This window comes from Falco cherrug, chromosome 5, assembly GCF_023634085.1.
Source record: "Falco cherrug isolate bFalChe1 chromosome 5, bFalChe1.pri, whole genome shotgun sequence".
In the NCBI taxonomy this organism is placed as follows: Eukaryota; Metazoa; Chordata; class Aves; order Falconiformes; family Falconidae; genus Falco; species Falco cherrug.
Window position 1 is genome coordinate 83,823,211 of NC_073701.1, and position 21,910 is coordinate 83,845,120.

The 21,910-nt window shown below is 43.9% G+C and overlaps 1 protein-coding gene across 1 annotated transcript; it reads right to left on the reverse strand.

Annotated features, from left to right (window-relative positions):
• Positions 1-350: 350 nt before the first annotated feature.
• GPR37 (G protein-coupled receptor 37) lies at positions 351-15,976 on the reverse strand. The gene is made up of 2 exons (XM_005441803.4): positions 14,502-15,976; positions 351-3,440 (listed from the first exon to the last, which is right to left on the reverse strand). The coding sequence occupies exons 1-2, from the start codon at positions 15,189-15,191 to the stop codon at positions 2,622-2,624; spliced, it is 1,509 nt and encodes a 502-aa protein (XP_005441860.3). The 5' UTR covers positions 15,192-15,976; the 3' UTR covers positions 351-2,621.
• Between the last annotated feature and the right edge of the window lie 5,934 nt (positions 15,977-21,910).

The following is a 21,910-nucleotide window of genomic DNA, read 5'->3' on the forward strand; positions in this document are numbered from 1 at the left end:
TATACATTGTGGAAATGTTTCAATGGAGAAGTAAACTGCACCACTCTGGGACGCAGAGTGTATAACCTGGGAGCGAGCAGCAGTCCTTAGCAGAGCTTACACATGCCCACTGCAGCCTGGAGAGCTGGAAGCACCTAACACCAAAGGCAAGGGGGACTTTTCCTGCTCCGGTGCAGTCTTGCACCTAAATTAGCAAAATGCAATCATTTAATGTCCCCAAGTAATTTCTCTGTTTCCTTTTTTTTTTTTTTTTTTTAAAAAAAAAGGTGCTTCCTCCCATTCTGCTGTTATTTCTCAGATCCTTGAGCCATTGTTCATGCTGTGACTGAAAGGGCAGCTGAGAGAAACAATTCAGCAAGGAACAAAAAAAGGAGTTTTTATTCCCATTCTTTATAAATATTGGCACCTAAAAGACATAGCACAAATCAAAATGCAGAGATGGGAATACGTATTTGAGGAGACACAGGCATCACAGTAAGGAGATTTTGTTTTCATCTTTTCTTTTCAATCCCTTTCGTAGTTTATTGAATGTAATCAAGCAACATGAAGTCAGTGAAGGGTTTATAAGGAAAGGACAGCTCCCCCGCCTTCAGAAGTGACAGACTATGCTACAAAAAGATTTTTAAAGCTTAGGTAATTTAGCAAGTTCTAAACAGAAACAAATATTTAAATTTAGGCCTGTGCTTAAAGCAGATTGCTTTGCTAGTGCTCAATGTCTAAATCAAAAGTCAGAAAAAGAACTCAAGTGCATATAGATTCAAATTCAGATTCTTTAATTTCAACTACCTCTCAGTTGAAATTGTTATAGGTTAAAATGGTGAAGAAAAAGAAATACTGCTTGCCCAACCAGATACAAAGATTAAACATATCAAGTCCAGAATCCACAAATAAAAAATTGACTCCTTTCCAGAAGTTACAGAAAGTTCTTTAACATATTTAGAGGCAGGTATTGGGAAGTAAGACTACATCAGTTACAATCACTGTTAATTTCCAAGGACAAATGCATGTGATTCTACTACTGCACATACTATCGCAATTGTATTATTTATTTAATTGGTATTAAAATATAAGCTAATTATAACAAATTCAGTTCCTTAGCATGTTTCTACACTTCAGCTTGCTGCCCAGTGTAAATACGAGCCAGCTTGCCTGCCAAGAACAGCCTGTCTGCTTCAGCCAAGAAGTAGGGCAAATAAGCTCTGCTGGTACAGATAGGCACTTTCCAGTCTCCAGCCTGGCTTGCTTACAACAACTTTAGGTTTCACTATATTGCACTTTGCTGGCAGTGTTGACGTACCCTCATTTTAATAACTCTGTGGACAGCAAGAAGCCATCAGTAAAACACACCATGGTTCTCAAAAACAGCTTCAGAGCTGTGAGCTGCTACTGAATAGCAGTCTCTGTGAGAGCAACATGATTTATTATCGGTACACAGAGCCCCCCTGATTAATATTCATGCTACATATCCCAGAATAAATAGGAGATGCCAGTCTGATCCAAAGCCCTCTGAAATTAATGGAAAGCTTTCCATTGACTGCAACAGGCTCTGGGTCAAGCCCCAAGCGTCCAAGTGTGTTTATACCCTTTATAAAAAGAAGGAATCCACTCTCCACATGTTTCAGTCCCTCACATTTATTGTCAGCAAACCTCTGGCAAAAGAATGCCTTCCTCTGCAATGGGACTCTCACCGAAGCCAGTTGGAGCTATATACACAGACACTGAGGACATAATCTTAATGTAAAACCAATAACAAGTTGGAAATAAACCTGATGTTGAAACCACAGAAGACAGAATCTAGTGAGAAAGCAAATCTTTCTTCATAAGTAGTACAAAATCACTCAGGTTTTGTGCACCTGCAGGTTAAGAAGGAAATTTTCAATGAGGCACATTGAACCTTTGTAATACACATTAAAAAACCCCACTTGTGTAAATCTAATACCATTATAACCATCTTCCCTAAACATTGTAATTATAGCTTCCAAGGGTAAGTACACAAATGGTAAATTAAATATGGCCATTTAAATTATTTTATGCCAAGATTTTTTTACTTATTGAAGGAATTTAGTATTATCTATAGGCATCCTTGTTAAATGCAGATTGACAATGAAGTTAAAGAATAAAACCTCATTTATTTTTATGCTACTTTATAAATTTTCTGAAGTCCAAGCCCTCTCGCAATAGTGTACAGAAATTGGATTAAAGCTACCTTCAAATACTTTCCACCACATCTTTTACATGAAACACCTTGCAAAATCGACAATGTCTATATAATCATTTTACAGCGATTATAAAAAAAATTCCTATGGAATTAAATAAAGTGGATTGATATGGATTTTCCTCCCCAAACAATAAAGTCCTAGCACCATGCAAAATATCATGATTTAAAACCTAGTGCTGGCTCTCCTTCTCTCTCGACCTTTCATTTTAATAAACAAACTATTTTCCAAAGCATGACTGTTAATAGACAGATTGGTTTCCAGAGTAGTTTTCAATAATAACTTTCAATAATTTTTTTTTTGCATTTTGCTTCAAGAAAAATATGAATTAAAAAAAAAAAACCAAAAAAAACCAACAGAAGAAGAAAAAGGAAAAAGATACAGGAAATAAAGTCCTAAGGTCAACTAACAGTGAGTCCCAACGGAGGCAAAAGTGGACATTTCACGACGGATGGTACTGAAAGGGGAGAGCTCCAGTTCTGTGGTGTACTCATTGTCATTGTCATCACTTGTCACTGTTGAAGACTTCTGGATGCATTCATCACAGCAGCAACAGCAACACTCCATAAAGGCCCGGCTGAAAGGTTTACAGAGACAGAAAAGGAGAACTGGGGTAACACAGGACTTAAAAAACAAAAGGAATTGACTAATGAGATGGAGGAGGTCCATAGTCTGCCGAGAGACCCCTGTGGACATGTAGGCGGTCACAATGTTGCAAATGTTTTCAGGAATGATGCAAAACCCATATAAAATGGTCAAAGCCACCACTGTGCAGTTCATCTGACTTTCCAGCTGAATTTGTCGCTTGTTCCCCCTTGTGCAAGCCTTTTCCGCCCTCCTGATTTTCCTCGCGGTTACCAGGGAGCAGGTAATAGTGAAAAGAGTAGGCAAACAAAAATAGCAGCCAAAGTACCACCAGAGTCTTGCCCCGTCGTAAGTGAGAGCTAACACGTAGATGGTGTCAGGCAGCGCGGTGGAGATCTTCACCACGCAGCGCTCTCCCGGCGGGCTGCCACTGTACTCGGGGTCCTCCCGTGCCAGCTGGCGCAGCACCACCTCCGGCAGGGCCAGCAGCAGCGCGCCCACCCAGATGACAGCCAGCTTGGCAGTCGTCGAGGTGCAGTTTTCGATCATCTCATAATACATCTGCACGTTGGTGGCGGCACGAAATCGGTCGATGCAGAGGGCACAAAGTGTGAACGTGGTGACTCCCAGAGAGGCTACCTGGGAAGGAGAAAAGGGAATGTAAATGAACACAGGTGCCAGCATAGGGTTGGGGTAGGAAAAAGGAGGGGGGAGGGGAAAGGACAGCTACAAGGGTACGGTCCATTATTCAGCGGAGAGTGGGAAAACTTAATCTCCTTCAAAAGTCCCCTAGTCCCCTGTTGATGGCAGTTTTCTCAGAGAAGGAAGATGAAGGCCTGGACTCACTCAAGCTGAAGAGAGAATTAAGGGAATTAATTTATTGTATATTGGATGAAGGCTCTTACCATTGAGCTGTTCTTTGGAAGAGGCTTATACTCTTTCATAGTTAAGGACAGCTCAAGTTGTACTCTAAAACACCAGTCAAGTCTAGCCCCTTGACTGACAAAAGCAAAGCACAACCCAGTTTAGGGGCATTAGTCTAGAAGACAGTAAAGCACCCTCAAAAGAAACATCACCGACAGAACTTAGCTTCCAGTGTTTGCAGAGCTGTTATCCAGCATGTATCCCAAAAGAGTAGATCTTTCCCTGCCTACAAATACTTATTTCAGCTTGGCGCCATCCTCTCCTGGATGCCCATGCAAACCTCTGTGCAACACTGAGTGGAAAAAAATTTGAGGAACTGACCAACATGTAAAACTAACCCACTTCCTCCCCACCATTTTTCTAAGGGGTGTTTTTCAGAAAAATCAGTTCCACCACAAGGGTTGGAATTTAAGTCAAGAGAGGAGAGAGGGGAGAGTCTTCCTCCAGCAGAAGTATGAATTTATGCCCACATGACATGTTCATCAAACATGCAGGCAATCATAACATCAAAACCTTCCATATCTACAAAACCCAGGAACCCTGCAGGTTAGACATCTACTGAATGGAGTAGGGTCCAACAACTTTTTTTGTGGACTGAGGTTTTTAAGTGAAATTTTGATGGTGTGTACACACATAAAGTCATCCTGTACTGTGAGTTTAAAGAGACTGTATCTGAAATCTTCAGGCTTCCAGAGCCTGTGCAAAACCCATCTTCACTGTAACAGTTAGGCTTTAATAATCTATCTTCTACATTTCATTCAGAAAAAAAAATCACTGGAAAATCTAGGCTTAATTTCATAAGAAACATCCTGTGGGAGAGTGTACTGAAGGCCAGGAGAAATGACAGAAGTTTCATTGTTTAAATGATTTAAAGATGGATTGGACAGAGTTCTCAATTATATACTGTAAGGAGCAAGTACAGAGCAATGCATGTTTTCTAGCTTTAATAACCATCATTCTATGCATGAACAGAAACCTCATACTGCCATGAAATATAATTTCCTATAATTTTATCCTGTTTATAACTAAATTTCCTAAAAATAAATTTGCAGAACACTATATACATTTTGGCCTAATCTTATTTCCATCAAATTCAACTTCGGTTCAAATACAAACCAGAACTCCCATTAACTTCAGCTGAAGAAAGATTAGGTGCCCTGTTTCATTCTAATGCATTTATTTTCAGGGGTTTGCATGCTTGTGTTATGCTGAAAATGTGTTGATGCAAAAGAAAAGAAACTGTTAAATAATATTCCTGATAAATGTAAAGGATGGTTACTTTTATCATGACTAAACCACATGTCCGTGCAATTAACGGGGAAATCAAGGGTAATATTAGGCAGTTCACTATAACTTTGCTTAGCCAAATTTGATGTGCAGTAATATATTTCAATGTCATATAGGTAGATTTAAAAAATAATTCTGATTTCCACCATAATTTTGAAATATTCCTGTTTACGCATCCCCTGTAAAAAGTTCTGCAAAGATAGACAATACAGTTATACACAACTATATCAACATATAATTCATTTTGGCCTCCAATATTTAATGGCCATATCAGATTACTAAAATTGAGTATCACTGAAAAATATTAGGCACTTGGGATTAGAACTGCCAGACATTGGCTTAGTTGGAGAATTCTTTGAAGCAGCTTCCTAAAAGATGGCATGAGTAAGATGCAATCTCTTACTAATCAACTTGCAGGAATATTTATTGATGACAATGGAGTACCATAAACATTTTTAATAGACAAACCTATTGATTTAGGAAGTTAAAAACTGTCTGAAAAGAATCAGAGAAAGCTTGGTAAATACAGCAAAAAATAAAAATTAAAGAAAAATTGCAGTTAAATTTTAATGAACAGTTTTAATCTTAGCTAATGAAAGATAATTTTCACATACCACTGCTTAAAAGTACGATTTTTAAACTCAAGACCAGTGACTTTGTTTCCAAAACATTTAAATGTGTGTGTGCAGTCTTCAAATTCCTTAGAGTGACAGCAAAACCTTTAGCCAGAACATGCAACATGAATAACAAAAGGGTGAGGACACAGGGAAATAATTGAGATTCAGGAATGAATAGAGATTAGAACATAAAATCAGCAGAACAGAAGAAAATCTGAGGGTTTGTATATTAACATTTTCCCTCAGCTCTTATTTGAGCCTCTCCCCCCGCCCCCAATGCACACGCTTTCATTGCTTTAGCATTTCGTTGCAAACGGGCTGTTATACAGTGGCTAAGGCATTAAAACTCTGCAGCTGTTAAGGCTGGACTAATGAAAGAAGACATCCCCACCGTGAACAAACATAACCTGCGGGGTCCCTGTCACATTAATTGACCAACAGCTTGGAGGTTTAAGACAGTGAAATAGAGCAAGAGGAAACAACTAAGAACAGTGGAAGTCGGCTTTGAAAACTCTCCCATGGATTTACTGCTGAAACAAGCTGAACAAAGCCAGTGTTCCCCTGGAACAGGCAACGGTTTCCTATTTTCTGTAGATTAACGGAGTTAGTGATGCCATGGAAAAGCTTGCAAAAAACAAACACACACTCCTAAGCAGCTGAACAGGGATTCACTCCAGCTGACTTGCTAAAAGGCAGTATAGCAATTTAAGGGTTACTTACCCCACACTGCAGACTATGAGTAATTGCCAGCAAAAATCAATGGGTGCTGCTCGCAACCTATGTGGGCAAGAACAGCGGCATGCATTCTGCATGTTCACACAATTTCAGTTTAGGGGTGTTTCTTCATACCACTCATACTAATAATTAGGGCTAAGCTGAAAATGTGAAAGAAGCCAGAAAAGTTTCCTTTTTAATCTGTTACACTGCCCTGAAATAACAACAGAATGTAGGCAATTAATTTGATGGGGAGTAGGTAAAGGACAAATTAACAAATCCTAAAGCGGTGTGAAGCTGCATGGAGTTTAACGGTGCTCTTCTTTAACAGCTGAGTTTCTGATACGCTGATATGCTGTTGCAGTCTTAATGCCAACAACCTGGCAGGAAATGAAGCAAGACAAGGGCAAGTCAGCCTGAGTAGTTTTTGATCATGGCTTAGTTGTCCAATTTATTTCCATATGGTCCCTATGAAGATTCTCCTTCAGTCTCTAGACATTCAGGATGACACCAGTTTACATCTTTCTCTTACTAGATGATACCAGAAAAGTCCCCAAGTGTCTAACCAAATGACCACCAATTTGCTTTGAGGAGGTGGTGCAGTAACCCCTGCTTTGGGGAGGTGCTCACACGCTTTGGGCACGGAGCCACTGCTGAAGGCAACACCAGCTACAGCACACAGGCAGAAAAGAAGACATTATTGTTACAAGGGAGTCTCTTAATACATTTGCTCCTTTAAAAGCATTGACAGGGATGTTAGTGGGCACTGTGATGCTCCTTCGAGACACTGCATAAACCTTTGGTCATGAGCTCACCAGCTGTTAGTCAACTGTGTCGAAATTCATTTGGGGAACTGAGGGCAGAGAGAACAACAGTAAACTCATGAAATGCTCAGCTTAATTGCATCAGTTCTCCTCGCTGTCCCTCCAACATACCAATTCCCCTTTCATGAGCTTTAACAATTACCGAGATGTTCCCAGGCCTTCCCTGGCCTGTCCTACTTCTCCTCCTGGCTGCGGTCCCACAGCTCTTGGCCCTGGCCTCTAGGAGCAGAGCCGCTGGCTGACCAGGGAAGCAGTGTAGATGTAGTACAGTAAGCAATGCCAGTGGAAATAAGACTGTGAATTCTCTCTTACCAATATCTGTTTGACTAGACAAAGGTAATGAAAACGAAACCAGAAACGAGATCAGAAAAGGTGACTTGGGTGAAAAAGTCAACAAGGACCAAATTCTGTGAGCAAATATAAAAGAGAGATTGGGTCACTCGGTCCCATCAGGTGAAGACCAAGAAGTGATATTGCTGCTATCTACAAATAAATCTATCTTGAGATACAAAAGTTACGTAAGCTGAAGGACAGTGAATATAACAGAATGGGAATCAACCAGCCATGAGCAACTCAAGGCTGGAAATGAGAGTGACCATTCACCATCTCAGGCATCATGTTCTCGAGCACGCCTTCTGATGGAGAAAGGAGAGCAAACGATGTAGACTGATTCTACATGGAACCAGATAAAATAAAGGAGTTGTAAGAAGTGGCTGCTTCTACCAGCTGAAGCTGGATTTTCTAAGACAATATAAGAAACACTGTGTTACAAACATAAAATAAACTACATGGCACTCTTTGGTTACAAGGCAGGATGGGGATTTGAAGCATTTTCCTGTTGTAACAAGAAAGCTGAACTGCAGAAAAGGTTCACTACTACTAGCCAAGCCGTAACTGCCAGTGACACCTTGTAGACTCTTTATATCCATTTCTGGTATATCTTATAAACAACTAATTTTTTTCCCCACAAGCCATTTGAGTCTACCATCTCATTATGGCTAGTCTATATTCACATCAAACTTGATAGCTTTAGAGCACATTAATGCAACATATCATGGGTGGCTTTTGCAGCCTTGTCAATTTTAGCTAAGATAAACAAAGTTAGTACAGACTGCAATACTTTTTTTGTGCTACTCTACACTTGCACTACAGAGTCCAGTAATAAGACTGGACTACCATAAAATAAAAGGTCATCCCATTGCAAACAAGTATTTAATTGTTTATCTAGATTTCTGGTTTCTGTTCTTTCAATTAAAAAAAAAAACACAACCAAACAAAAAACCCAAACCAAAACCCAAGAATGACAGTAATTACTATAAATAAATAAACACAACACCTCTATATTTCTTATATTAAGTGCTATTACACATCAATGACTTTATGCTTTAAAATAGGTAAGGGTTAAAGTTAAAACTCCATTAAAACCCTACTGTGGTGCGGCAGATGTAATTCTGTAGCTAAGGAGTACTGGGGCCAGGGTACCCCTCTGACATCAGTAATTAGTTTAAGCATTCTGGACAAGAATCTACGTCACCTTAATTATCTAAAGGACAAGATGGTAGTTCTGGAAATGACTATGATGGAGATGTCCTACATACATGGAACAATGAGTACAATATGGTTGTTTCCTTTGTGGTACTACCAACACTCATAGCAGGAAGACATAGAGCACGTGCTTTGTACATTTCTTATCCATCTGCATATCCTAAGAGTAATAGTGTTCGGAATCAGAATCCACTTCCAAGAGCTGGTCTTGAATTCTGTTGGAAGAGAAAGCCAACCAGAACATCACGGCACTGGAAATACTCATTAGTACACCACATGCTTATCCAGAGGGCTGGAAAAATTGCAAAGCACAAAGGGAGTTAATTTTTGTTCATCTTCCTGTTTACAACCTGACAAGCTACCATATAAGTAAATTTAATTTACTTTTTTTTTTTTTTAATAAAGAAATGAGTGCCATTCTCTACCGAGGATTAAATTCTCATCATACTGCACAAGGGAATCCTGCACTAATTCTTAATATTAACAACATGCACCGGCTGCTAAAAAACTGCCTCTTCCTCCTCTACAGGAAAACTCCTGTCATACGGAGAAATGACATCCCAGTGCTCAGAGTACAGTCTACGGTGCTGGGACAGCAGATGCTGCCTTTTTCTCTCCACACATATGTAACTCAAATATTACTGACCCAATTTTAAACCTTGTCTGACAAAAATTAATTTCCATGATGAAACGCCACACGCAAAGTTTAAGCCAAAAGCAAATTTTTATGGACAACTTATAAGCCCCTAAGGACAAGGTTTGCTGAGGAAAGAAAGATTGACAGAACAGCCAACACGGCAGCTACTATCATCACGCTGTTAATACCTAAAGGGCAGAGCTATATTAACACTTCTTTCTTTAAGTAATTATTTATTGTGTGATAAGCGCTGAAGATATTCTGCTCAGTAAAAGACACATGTAGCCACTGCCCCAGAAAACTCTCAGTGTGAAGCTTTGAAACTGCGAGCCTCTCTGAGGATCTCTGCCTATGACCCAGAGGTCTTACTGGAGATTCAGGAGTGCAGCTCTGAGTCGAGTCAAAGAAGAGACATGAAGAAGATGCCACACAACAAAAGACACAGAAAAGGCAGATAATACACAGCTTTTATGAACTCCCATAAAAAATGTATTTGCCTCCTTAAAGTGAAACCTAAAATAAGGCTCTCTTCTGACAGCTTTGCAACAGGCAGGGAATGGCCACTTTCTCTGCTTTGTGCCTCTCACTTGCCTCTACCAACTAAAAGACAGAAAGGGGGAAAAAAGCCTCACCTCGAATTGCCCTGGAGCACCAGCTCCTGTGAAAGATAGTAATTTGTATTCCAGGACAAATCAATCCTTATGTTTTCCACTAAGAATACTGATTGTGATCGCTATCCAAGCTGGAAGTTACCCACCAGAAACAGGAGTGATGCCACAAATTGATTGCCAAAAGCACAAGCAGGGACTGGGCATCAGATGTTGGAGGCTTTCACTGTCAGCCTGCTCCAGAGCCAAGCCAGCGTATGCACAACATGGTCCAGGTGAGGACACCGCAAATCTGGTCTTTCTCTTTGTTGTGGGGGTATGAGAAAGGCAGAGGGAGGGCTCATGTTTATTAGCACTAAGTGCACGGCCAAGTATCATCACTGACCTTGGCAACCTCTTGACCTGTGCCTGACTGCACAGGACAGTACAGCAGCCTCTGCAAACCCTCATTCTAGACTGTTTCCCGATTCTAAATCCTTACTTCACTATAAGTAGCTCGTCTCAATCTGCTGGCATAGAAAGTGATGTCTACTTCCAACAAACCCCCTCAAACTCACCAAGCTTCTATCCTCCAAGAACAGAATGCGCACAACTCAAGAAAGCTTCCTTTTAAAGCCCAAAAGATAGCTTCTAGTCCTAGTTGGCACAATCCATTTGTCATCTGCAGCAAGCTGCTCTGGGCCTTTAACAACTCACTAACCTCTTCACTACTGCCTTCAAGCATTAAAATAAAAATAAAGATGCTACTTCACAGGACTGTTACATTTCACAGCTGTACAGCTGTGAAATATTTAGAAGCACAGTAAAACCACTGATTTTGTCTACATCCACACTTCTTTCTATTAAGACCTAGCATAAATCTGTAAGTCAGGGAACCTGAATGATATCGTTTTGTACTCCTTTTTTTGTTTTCCCCTCACCCTGCAGTCCTGTTGCTGAAAAGACTGTGTGTACTTACACAGAAAAAGGGTTCCACGATCAGCAGGGCTTGTGGAACAGGAATTGGCCAAAGCCATTATCTTTGTACTGCCATTTACCCTGTATCTCCTGATGATGAGCAATACTGAGAAAAGTATATTGAAGACAACATAAACAAAGTGTGCAGGTAAACACTTCAGACATGCATGCCTAAAGAAAAATTTTAGGCAAAATCAGGCAAAATTTTAGGAACTGTTGAGCAGTTGATTAAAAGTGCATCTCCACACATACTTATGGGCAGAGTATCTGTCCCGGTTGTTCCAATTCCCTTCTTGATTCCCTCTCAGTGCATTCAAAACCACTCCTCCAGGATAGCGCCATCATTAGGGTCAAGTAAAGTTCTTGGTGGAGATAATCTGCTTCTACTAACCATTCGTCTTTCTAGCTTTTTTCTCTAGCAGTTTTCCTCTCATCACCTAGAGACCTCGTGAGAAGCACCGAAGAATTAATTTACTCACTTTCTGCCTCAGTCATGTGCAAAGCATTCCTTATGCAAGCATCGCCATGACATAGTTTTAAAAGGTAAGTAAGAACTGACCAAGTTGTGAGACAATATATGGCTGAAATGACTGCTTAATGTACTTGGTCACAGCAGATCTTTACTAGGTATGAGAAAACTGCCCTTTAAATTAAATGCTGACCTTCCACAGCTGGAAGCTCAACATTTACCTATACAAATGTGCTTCAAGATACCACAAAACATTTTCCCCTGACTGCGTGCATATGTGTTATCACTGGCAATAGATGCTATGTTGATATTCTGCACAACATCCACTAAACAGCACAAATAAAGACCAATTGGCCAACAGAGGCTAAACTGAGAAAACTCAAGGTTCCTCACTGGGATCACTTGAAACCTTCAAACACAATACAGAGCACGCTTAGGCTATGTTAAAATGCTGTGATCACTGTATCACTTGCTCTGGATAATCAGACATCCCCTGTTCTCTAGTTCTGAAAGTACAAGCTGGTGTGACAGAGGGCTCAGCCCAATAAGGGTCTTTGATACTTGAAAGTGAGGTATTTCCCACCTCTGGGTGAGTCACCTAGCTCCCTAAACACTGATTAAGGAGAACTGGCGCACAAAAGAAATGTAAAGTATGGAACAGATAGGCACTTAACAAAATGCTGGGCTAACTTACAGAAAACACAGATAATACCTTAAAGTTTGTCCATTTTTGGGAAGATGCTTCATCCATAAACCTCTCCTGAAGATAGCTGTTTACAGAGTTCCTCTCAAGGAGCTTCATCCTTCTCCCACTGTGTGAGAAGGGAATGAGTCTGCCCAGGTGTAACCACAAGGGAGAAGATGGTGTTGTTCACCTGTCAGGTGAGTACACTGCTGTGAACAATCCTTGACGGAGCATGAAGCAGCAGCTGCTCACAGGGCAGATTTCATGACATGCTCCACATCTGCATTGCTCCTGGTAGTGTCCGCATCACTGTTAATGCCTGAGAGGTTAGAACAACACTTGGGAAGCAGTGAACCTTTGCTCTAACTGCCTTCTCCATCTCAGCAGGGTCAAATCCTGATTTGCAGGACAATGTCCTTCCTGCCGAGCTCAAGGCGAGCTGTGGAGAGCCACAATCCGCTAGTGGTGTTCAGTATCTGCCACTCATGGCTACAGTTTACTGAGGGAGAAATCCAGCCTTTTACTTACTGCTCCCAGGGTGATGAATATACTTGACATACGTAAGTATTATATTTAACAACTAGTGAATGAAAGATACACAATTCTGGGAGCAACACAGAACCCCAAGGTTGTATCTTTTTTGATCTGTACGTTAGAAAAAAGTTCATTAAATTTCCTCAGGGACACGGAGGATGTTTAACTTTCAGACCTCAGTAATAATTAAGCCTAAGATGGGCACCATACCACCGGTCCATCACAACTGGATCGGTACCAGTTCTTGAATAAGACTTCAACTCTAGACACCCACAGAACTTCAAAGAAAAAAAAACAAGAGAAAAAAGAAAGGTGTTATTAAAGTATAAAGGGGGGACAGCAGCAGCTGAATGGTTTTTTGGGATTACATTTTTTAATTTCAGCTCAAGTACTTTCAGTTTGACAAACTCTTTAGTGCCCAAACCTGTGCAGCATAACCAACAAATTTTGAAGAACAGTGTGGCCATGCAAATCATTTCAATTACTGATCTTTAACTAGCATCAGCATTACGAAGAGGTATTTCTACTCTGTATGTGGATGCACCAAAAAAAAGCTAGGAAGCGTAAAATGTCACTACAGGGAAGTCCTGAAAACACTTCAACTACACTACGTACTTTAATTGAAATGGTTACACTCTAACTGAAACAGAACTACTTATTTTATTGGTTAAAACAGTAGCCTCAGAACCTAATTCCGAAATTTTAAAAGCTCCTAGTACTATCAGTTTCTCATCAAATACATACTTACTCCTTCATGTCTTCCTAAATGCAAATCGATTAAGCGTGCTTTGAGTTTTTCAAATGCAGTGGTATACTACTGGCCTTGAATTCATCTAAGCGTAGCACAGCTCCACCCTTTGTCCGATACGACTGGTAATAAAGTGTATCACATATAAACGAAGTAACGACAATTTAGTGCCTACACATGTCACACACCTTTCTAAACATTTTCTTAACAGTATCAGTTGACAGTTAACTACATATGACTGTGTACCAATGTGCTGTTGAAGCTGATAGTCTACGTATTAATAACAAGCTGGGTTTTGTTTTGGGGGTGGTGTTGGTTTTTGTTGGGGTTTTTTTCCCCCCCAGTATCTCCTTCTTAGGATGCGAGAATCAACAGTTATTTCCGGAGCTTTCAGTTACAGAATGATGTTGAACATAAGGTTTTGGGAATACAGCAGAGCCAGCCAGAATTATGGGCTACCACCCTACCAACAAGCCTGAGCGTTCGGTTCCAGTAAATAAATAAAGCGGACAACCTGAACGCTGCCGGCAGGACTCTGGCCAGCTGGCTGACAGCTTCCTTGACAGAGCCTCTGAACCATTGCCAAGAAGCCGAGATTTAAATGGAGCTGGGGTCATTTTTTTAATTATTATTTTTTTAACGATAAGCTAAATAAATGTGAGATTTGAACGCCCAGGTATAAATTATGAGCACCTACATCCCATTGATGGTTCTTTTCACAATCGCCTTCCCGCAACCTGTCCCCACTCACCCCCCTCCATCCGCTTTCCCGCCTCGCTTCACTTTAGGAAAACGACAAACAAAGCAAAAAACCCCGAAATCTAACTCTGAGGGGATCCTTCGCCCTTCAGGATCACAGGGAGGAAGGAAAGTTCGGCAGAACTCGCGCGAGCGTAAGGAAGAGCTAGAGGCGCCCTGCCCGAGGCTACAGCAATCCCGATGCCGCTGGACCCGGCGCGGCCACAACCTGTCCCTGTCCCTGCCGCTGCGGGGCCGCGCCGGGGCGCCTCGGCCTCGGGAGCGCCCGGGAACCCGCCGCACCGGGGCGGCCCCGCGCGTGGCTCCGGCCGGCGGCGGAGCAGCGGCGGGGAGAGGCGCCCGGCGCCGGGCGGGCGCGGCGGGGCCCGCGCATCCCTACACACCGCCATTACCTCGATGTACGGGACGATCTTGCAGGAGAAGTCTTCTAGGAGCCACTTCTTGGTGAGCTCCTGGAAGATGACCAGCGGCAGGCAGAAGAAGACGATGAGGAAGTCCCAGAAGGCCAGGTTGGCCAGCAGAGAGTTGGAGATGCTCCGCATGTAGTAGTTGTGGCAGACGATGCACATCACTGCCATGTTGCCCATGATGCCGATGCCGAAGATCACCACGGAGAGGCACATGACGGCGTAGGCGCCGTACGACTCCTCGGTCAGCGGGTAGAAGGGGTTGCGGAGGCGGGCGCGGCGCCCCGTGGCGTTGCCGCGGCCCCCGGCGCTGCCCTCGCCGCCGGCCGAGCCGTTCAGGGGCAGCCAGCGGGGGCCGCCCGCCGCGCCCCTCCCCGCCGCCGCGCCGGCCCCGCGCTCGCTGCTCCGCGCCCGCCGCCGCCCGGCCCCCGCCGCCCCGCGGGGGGCGCAGCCGCCGCCCGGCCCCGCCGCGCCGGCCCCGCGGGGGAGGGCTCCGCGTCCGGGGAGAGCCGCGGCCGCCCGCCCGCCCGCGTCGAGGGGCGTCGGGGCTGGCGGAGAGCTGGCGCGCTGCGGGGGCGCCGGCAGCCCGGCGGCGGCGGCGGGGGCCAGGGCGCAAGCGGCCCAGGCGCCCAGCACCTGGCAGAGCAGGGCGAGGGGAGCGCGGAGGGGCTGCATGGCCGGGTGGCGGCGGGGGTCGCCCGCTCCCTTTCAGAGGCGGCAGCCGCCCCGCTCGGCGGGGCTGGGAGCGGGAGACATGCCCGCCCGGCCGCCGGGGGCCGCCCGCTTCGCCGGGGCGGGGGCAGCTGCCACGCCGCTGCCCCCCGAGCGCGGCTCCCGCTGCCGCCGGGGCTCGCCGCGGGAAGCGGCCGGCGCGGGGGCGCGGCGAGCGGAGCAGCGGGGAGGCTCTTCTCGCCGCCTCCCGGGGCAGACTCGGAAAGTTGTGTCTCCGTCTCCGACGCGCCGAGTTAATGTAGCAAGTGCAGCGCCGGGAGGATCCCCCTCCGGCGCTCCGCCCTTTCCCGGGACCGCTGCCTCCGCGCCAGCAGCCGCTCCGGCCCCGCGCTGCCTATTTACGTCCTCCCGCCGCTGCGGGCAGTTGGTGGCTTTATTGGTGAGGAAAGGTCCCCTGTGGAAAACGCCTCCCCTCTCCGGGTAATTGCGAACACTAATGCCTCCTCGCCGGCAACCTCGCAGAAAACAGGTTGCTGCGCACAGCTTGGGATGTTTAAGAGCTTTGCAAAACTCTTGCCGGGATTAGTCGCCGCGCCGCCTAAGCGCTCGCCCGGCGGCGGAGAGCGGCGAGAACGGCCGGGCCAGCAAAGTTTCTGCTGGGGCCGGCCGGGCGCAGCCGCGGGACCGACCCCTCGGGGCTGCCCCCGCCTCCCGAGCTGTGCGGGCACCGGGGGCAGCGGGGCGGTTGCCGCCCGGGCAGGCAGGGGCGGGGGCTGCTCTGCGGCGGGCTCCGCTCCCGCTCCCCACTCCCCGCGGCTCCGGCCCCGCTCAGCCCGGTGCGGCCCGGCCCGGCTCGGCTCCGCCGCGGCTCCCGGGGGCGCGCCGGGGAGGCGGGCGAGCAGCGCCGCGGCCCGCAGTGCGCAAGCGCCGCCCGGTGGCGCTGCGGGGCCGCTCCGCTGTCCGCCCGCCGGGGGAGCCGGGCGGCGGGGCGAGGGGAGGGTGCGGGGCAGGCGAGCCCGGCCCCACGCTGCCCTGCCCTCCCGCAGCCCCGCCGTGCGGGCAGGCGCCGGCAAAAGCCGCTTCCCCGCTGGCGGCGCCCCCGCCGCCCGCCGGCTCGCAGCCTGCCGGCTCTCCCCGCGCTGCTGCCGGCGGCGCGGTCCGGCTGCCTGCCTCGGCTCGCCGGTGGCCGCGGGGCCCGGGGGGCGAGCGAAGCGCCTTGCCCGGGTGCGGCGAGTCTCGCACCCCGGCGCGATTCCCGGGCGATGGGAAGGGAGGGTGAGGGCTGACGAGGGGCGCTGGCGGCGGCAGAGTGGGAGACGAGCCCGTGGGGGCAGAGGGCACAGCTGGGGGGAGCGGGGTGTTCCCATGTGGAGTGCCAAATGAAGCGGCAGAAGGGTGCCGTTGGAGGAGATGGTGTTGGAAGCGTCACCCCCGCAGCCGAACGGCGTCAGAAGCGTCTCCAGGTATTTTCCATGCCTGGAGAGGCAGGTCTGCATTTCTTTCCTGTTTTGAACGTGTGTACGATTTGCCTTTGTACAGTCAGATAAGGTCAGGTTTGTTTCTTGCCTTTGTACAGTCACATAAATTCTGCAATTCTTTCTCCTTGTTTCTTAGATTTTTACTTAATTTAGGTGACTTCTTGGCTTGCCAAAGTCGGATACAAGAAGTATTTCACCGTAAGTAGCCTTAATGTTTCTCTATTGCAATTGTTTCCATTTTTAAGAGTTTTAGCATAGCTTATTCCCAACAGGTTTAAAAGTTTTAAACTTTCCCCATAAAGCAATTTGAGAAGCTACCCTGCTTCCCCCAACTTAACCCATTTGATGGAAAGATCACAAATTTAGTCAAAGCTACCAGAGCTTCCCATTTTAGGCACTAAAATCAGGACTGTGGATCAGTTGCTCCTGTAAGTTCTTACCTTGTGGGCCAGTTTTTAAAGTCTTGGGAACCCAAGTACGTGGGATGTGCTTGCAGACTGGGGCCCTGTCTTTTTTGTATTAATCATCAACAAAGAAAAACATGTAAAGTAATAGGAAATACACATCACATACATGCATAAAACCTATCAGCTGCAATAACGGAGACAAGTACCACTTTTTCTGGGTGGGGTTGAATCAAACTGGAGTGTCAAAAGCATCCTTTCATATGAATTGTTAATTATTGTTTATATGTAAAAACACAGCTGCACAAATCCACCTACCTAGCAAAAAGGTAGGCTTTACATGCAGGTACTAATGAGGCTGACCTTGCCATCAATAGAGAGAAAAAAGTGCCTTCCTGAGGTCAGTTACCTGATATTAGTGTCCAACATGTGTGGTATAAATTGCTTTGGAGGTGTGGCTCACACACATCTGCCTTAGAAGGAGCTTAGAGTATTATTTTGGATGAAAAATAAAACCTTTCAATGTCTAAAACTATTGAGTCCTCTCCCATTCAAATCTAGGTGTAGCACCACTCCCCTGGCCATCACAGTTTCACAGAAAACGCACAAACAGGATAAATGGAAAGCTTTTCCTTTCCTTGAAACCATTCTCTCACCCATGTGGGTGAGGTGTGATGTGGGACCCCTGAGGCATTTCTGAGTGTATGAGAACAAGTGTAATAAGTTAGGCACTGCTGTGATGAATGTCCCTTAAAATACAAGTCAAGCCATTTTATTATTCTTCCTTAGGACTCTTAAGTGGCATCTCATGGAGTTAAATGATCAAGCTAATTTTAAGACTTCCTAATAAATAATAAGTTTTATCTAATAAAGGTATCAAGGAATGAAAAAAAAAAAAACCAAACCCAAACCAACAAAACCTACCAGTAAGGGAATGATGAATATATTTAATCTTTTTCTTTTCCTTATATTTTTCTGCCATTTGTTTCTTCTGAGCTCAGCTGGTGTATAAAAGGAGTTAATGATGATAATGAGCTTACATTTACTGTGCCTTTCTTCCTGAAGGGTCCCAAAGGGCATTACAAACAGATATGATAAATTCACTGCTTCTTCTTAAAGGATACTGAGGAATATTGCTTCTGGCTTTCATAAGGAAGGAGTAGACAGCAGTTAGCAGACATATTGCCCTTCTGTGTACTTCTGTAAGAAATATGGATCACGAAGAAGAAGGTTAAGCAGTGTTTGGTTTACATCACTGGTCCTTTAATGGTGAGATAAGAACCAAGTCATGCATAGATTTTCCGGTGCCAGCACTTCACCTGCTTTATAATAGAGAAAATTGATTTCTAAACACAAAAATAGTCTTGTAAATTATTATTCTCTGCTTACATTTTGTTACATTTCGCGTACTTCATTAAGTATTTGGCTTGTTACAAAGAATAGCACATGCAAAAAAATTGGATTTTGTAGCTTGTAGCCATTTAACCACCCTGCCTGGAATGGAGGAGCTTGTTGTATTTATATGAGCATGATGGAAGTGTTCTGGGCTTTTGTCTTGCTAAAGCATTTACATCAAAGGGAATCAGAGGAATGATGCTTCCTAGAGGTTTCTTATGTCACTGAGTAGATTTGTGTAGAGTTAGGTGTATCTGCAACCTTACCATAACTGCCTAATTCTACCAGTCTAAAAAGGTCCTCTTTTGCTGCCTTTAAAAACAGTTAATTTGCCAGTATGATAGTCCCCTGTTTACTGTTGCTGCCTTGTTAGATGCTGAAAGTGTCTGAAGGTTGCGTTTTCCCAGTTTCTTTGGTCTCAAATATTTCAGTGAAATTTTGCTTCAGTCCACATAATTTCTGAGTTTGGTTTGGGTTTTTTTTTGGGGGGAGGGCAGGGAGGGGGGTGGTTGTTTTTTGTGGAGGAAGGGAGGTGGTGCATATGTCCTGTGTCTTTCAAATAATTTTGTACTTCTTATGGTAAGATATTCTTTTAGGATAAAGCTCCTACTCGATCATGTTCTGATATAGCCTCCAGTTCATTCAGGCTGTCACAACTCACAGTGTACTTCTCTTCTAAAGGACTTGTACGTGTTTTGACAGTCTTTCTACCAATTCATGCATCAGCCTAGAAATAGACTCACAAACCACAAGCAGACATTTATAACACATTAAAAAAACCCCACAAAACACCAAAAAACAAAAGCATTTTTCTCTGTTAGATGAGGGAACTGAAATTCAAGAGATCTTTTTTGCAGCCAAAATCTATAAAAAGAAAACCAATAAATATGTTCCTACATGAAAAAGAAATATAAAATGATGACATTTGAAAGGTTTCCAAATACATCCATTCTTTTTTGTTGGTCTTCGGTGACATTTCAACTATCATAAAGAAATCAATAGTCTTTCAATGCCTGCAATGTTGTTTGACATCTCCAGTATTCATTATCTGAATGAGTCATGTTTTTAGCCTGAACATGTTACTGTATTACAGCAAGAAGGGATTATTGCTGTCCTTTTTACCTCTTGTGAGGGTTCATATTCAACAGTTTGTCAATGAAGAGGAAAAAGAGTGTATTTCCCAAAATAACTTCTGTTCTTTTTTGGTTTTCAACTATGGTGAGCTCAGCTACCTTATGCCCCACTTTCCTCCCTTGTTTAGGCAAATATAAAAAGACAACACTTTTCCTACAGAAAAAAAGACTGATTTGTTTATATTGTCTTCTTACATCTCACAGAATTACAGAATCATTTAGGTTGGAAAAGACCTTTAAGATCACTGAGTCCAAACGTTAACCCAGGACTGCCAAGTCCACACTAAACTGTGTCCCTAAGTGCCACATCTACACATCTTTTGAATACCTCCAGGGATGGTGACTCAACAACCAACTTGCCTGGGCAGCCTGTTCCAGTGCTTTACAACCATTTCAGTGAAGAATTTTTTTTCCTAATATCCAATCTGAACCTCCCCTGGTGCAACTTACTGGGTTTGGATGTGTATTACCTTGTCATAGAACTCTGAGTTTAGAGAGAACTTAATCTCTGTCATGTGGCATCATTTTTATTTCAGACAGACCAAAACCTTGTAATCAATGGAAGGACTTCTGTTGTTGAATTCAGTTGCTTATATACCTGGGTCAGGCTCTGTAATAATAAATAAAAATTGAAAAGTTTGAAATTGAAATTAAGGAAGGAATTAAAAGTTTAACAATAAAATTGGGAATTTTTTGTCGTTGCTATTCTCATTCTGCATGTATTGATGTCCATTAGGAAAGTTTATGATGGCTCCTGAGTATAGATTGCTGTTTCTGTCTAGTTTCACATTTTAAATTACAGTACTTTTCCTTTTAACCTTTCTCTTTTGCTGAAGTTTTTCTGTTTTAAATGGTAAGCATCAGTGCTCATATCACATAGTGCAAATATATTTAAGTTATCCTTATTTTGAAAGACAAGTACCAGCAACCATTCTGTTACTATTAGTAATAAAAAGAGAAATTATCTATGTTGCACAGAAAACTAAAATGTGGTTGATACTTGCATTGCTGCTTTTCTGCCCTATTTTATCTAAAAGGCAGAGCAATATCTTCTCTAACAACATCAGTCATTGGAAAGAGAAGTCATCAATTATTTTTTTTTTAAGGTGAGTTATTTGGGCAATAAGTTGTGTTTATATCAGGGGTCCTCAAACTTTTTAACCAGGGGGCCGGCGCACAGATGAAGCGGCAGGCAGCCATCTGCGGCTGCTTGGTTCCCCCCCCAACCACCGGCAGGGGGGTCTGTAAATACCGGGGGCCAGATTGAGGACCCTGGGGGGCCGTATCCAGCCCGCGGGCCGTAGTTTGAGGACCCCTGGTTTATATGATGTGGAGCTGTGGGAAAGACTATTATTAGTGAGTATCCTTGACAGACCACAGGTTAAGACAATGACGGTGAAGCCTTGTGAGCCATGTCCCTCTGCATCAGATCATTTCAGTCTCTCATGTTAGCATCATCCCATTTTACATGTGATCATATTCACAACTTTCTGTGCAGAAAGTACTCAAACAGATGAAAAGTTGCAATAATCCACTAGAGATGAGATGCAAAGATGACTTCTTTTTCCTTTGCCTGGCTATGAAATTCAGATTGGGAAAAAACCCAAGCAACCAACCTTTCCTTTTTAAAAGTTTATCCAAACTTTTCACTCTGTAATCAGTAAGAAATGTAGAAGGGCAATAAGAGTTTTATGGACACAGGTTAAACCTTTGCAGACTTATAAAATGGTAGCTGGTGTCACCTTTCAACCTAACAGTGATTTTTTGAAAGTTTCCACCATGGTGAAATTCTTTTGATCATTACATTTCAGAGAATTCTTAGATTATTTGGTTGGTTGGTTGGTTGGTTTTAGGGGTGGTGGTTTTTTGCTAGCTGTTTTATGCAAAATATTTTTTTCCTATATTTACTAGAGTCCTTTTACCTCCCCCATGCAGGAAAATGGCCATGATCCTTCTCATTTTCTTGATCTCCAAGTCTGACTATTTCAATTCATTTGGATTGGAGCCATAAACCCTAAAAAGTACAAACTAGTACTCAGAGCTTCAAGTCAGACTCTCTGTGTGATACAGATAACCATCAGGAACGTTGCTCCAGTTAATCACTACTTGCTCCAGTTTGTTATTTAATGCAAAAGCAAAGTTCAAGGAAAATTAAGACCTGAACTGTGGTGACTTCTAAGTCGTGGTCCATGAATGAACTAAGGAAGATCTGTGAGGCCATAGCAAAGGTTTCACAACTAGCATGGACAACCTGATGGAAGAATAAAAGCTCCACCATTTCCAGTTGAAACTGCTGAGAAATTCCAGAGTTG

Bases quoted from the DNA above. Each gene is read 5' to 3' on its own strand.
- GPR37 (XM_005441803.4), bottom strand. From the start codon at position 15,191: ATGCAGCCCCTCCGCGCTCCCCTCGCCCTGCTCTGCCAGGTGCTGGGC. The intron at 3,441-14,501 runs GTAATGGCGGTG...TCTCCTTCCCAG, and splicing joins AGATCGTCCCGTACATCGAG to GTAGCCTCTCTGGGAGTCAC.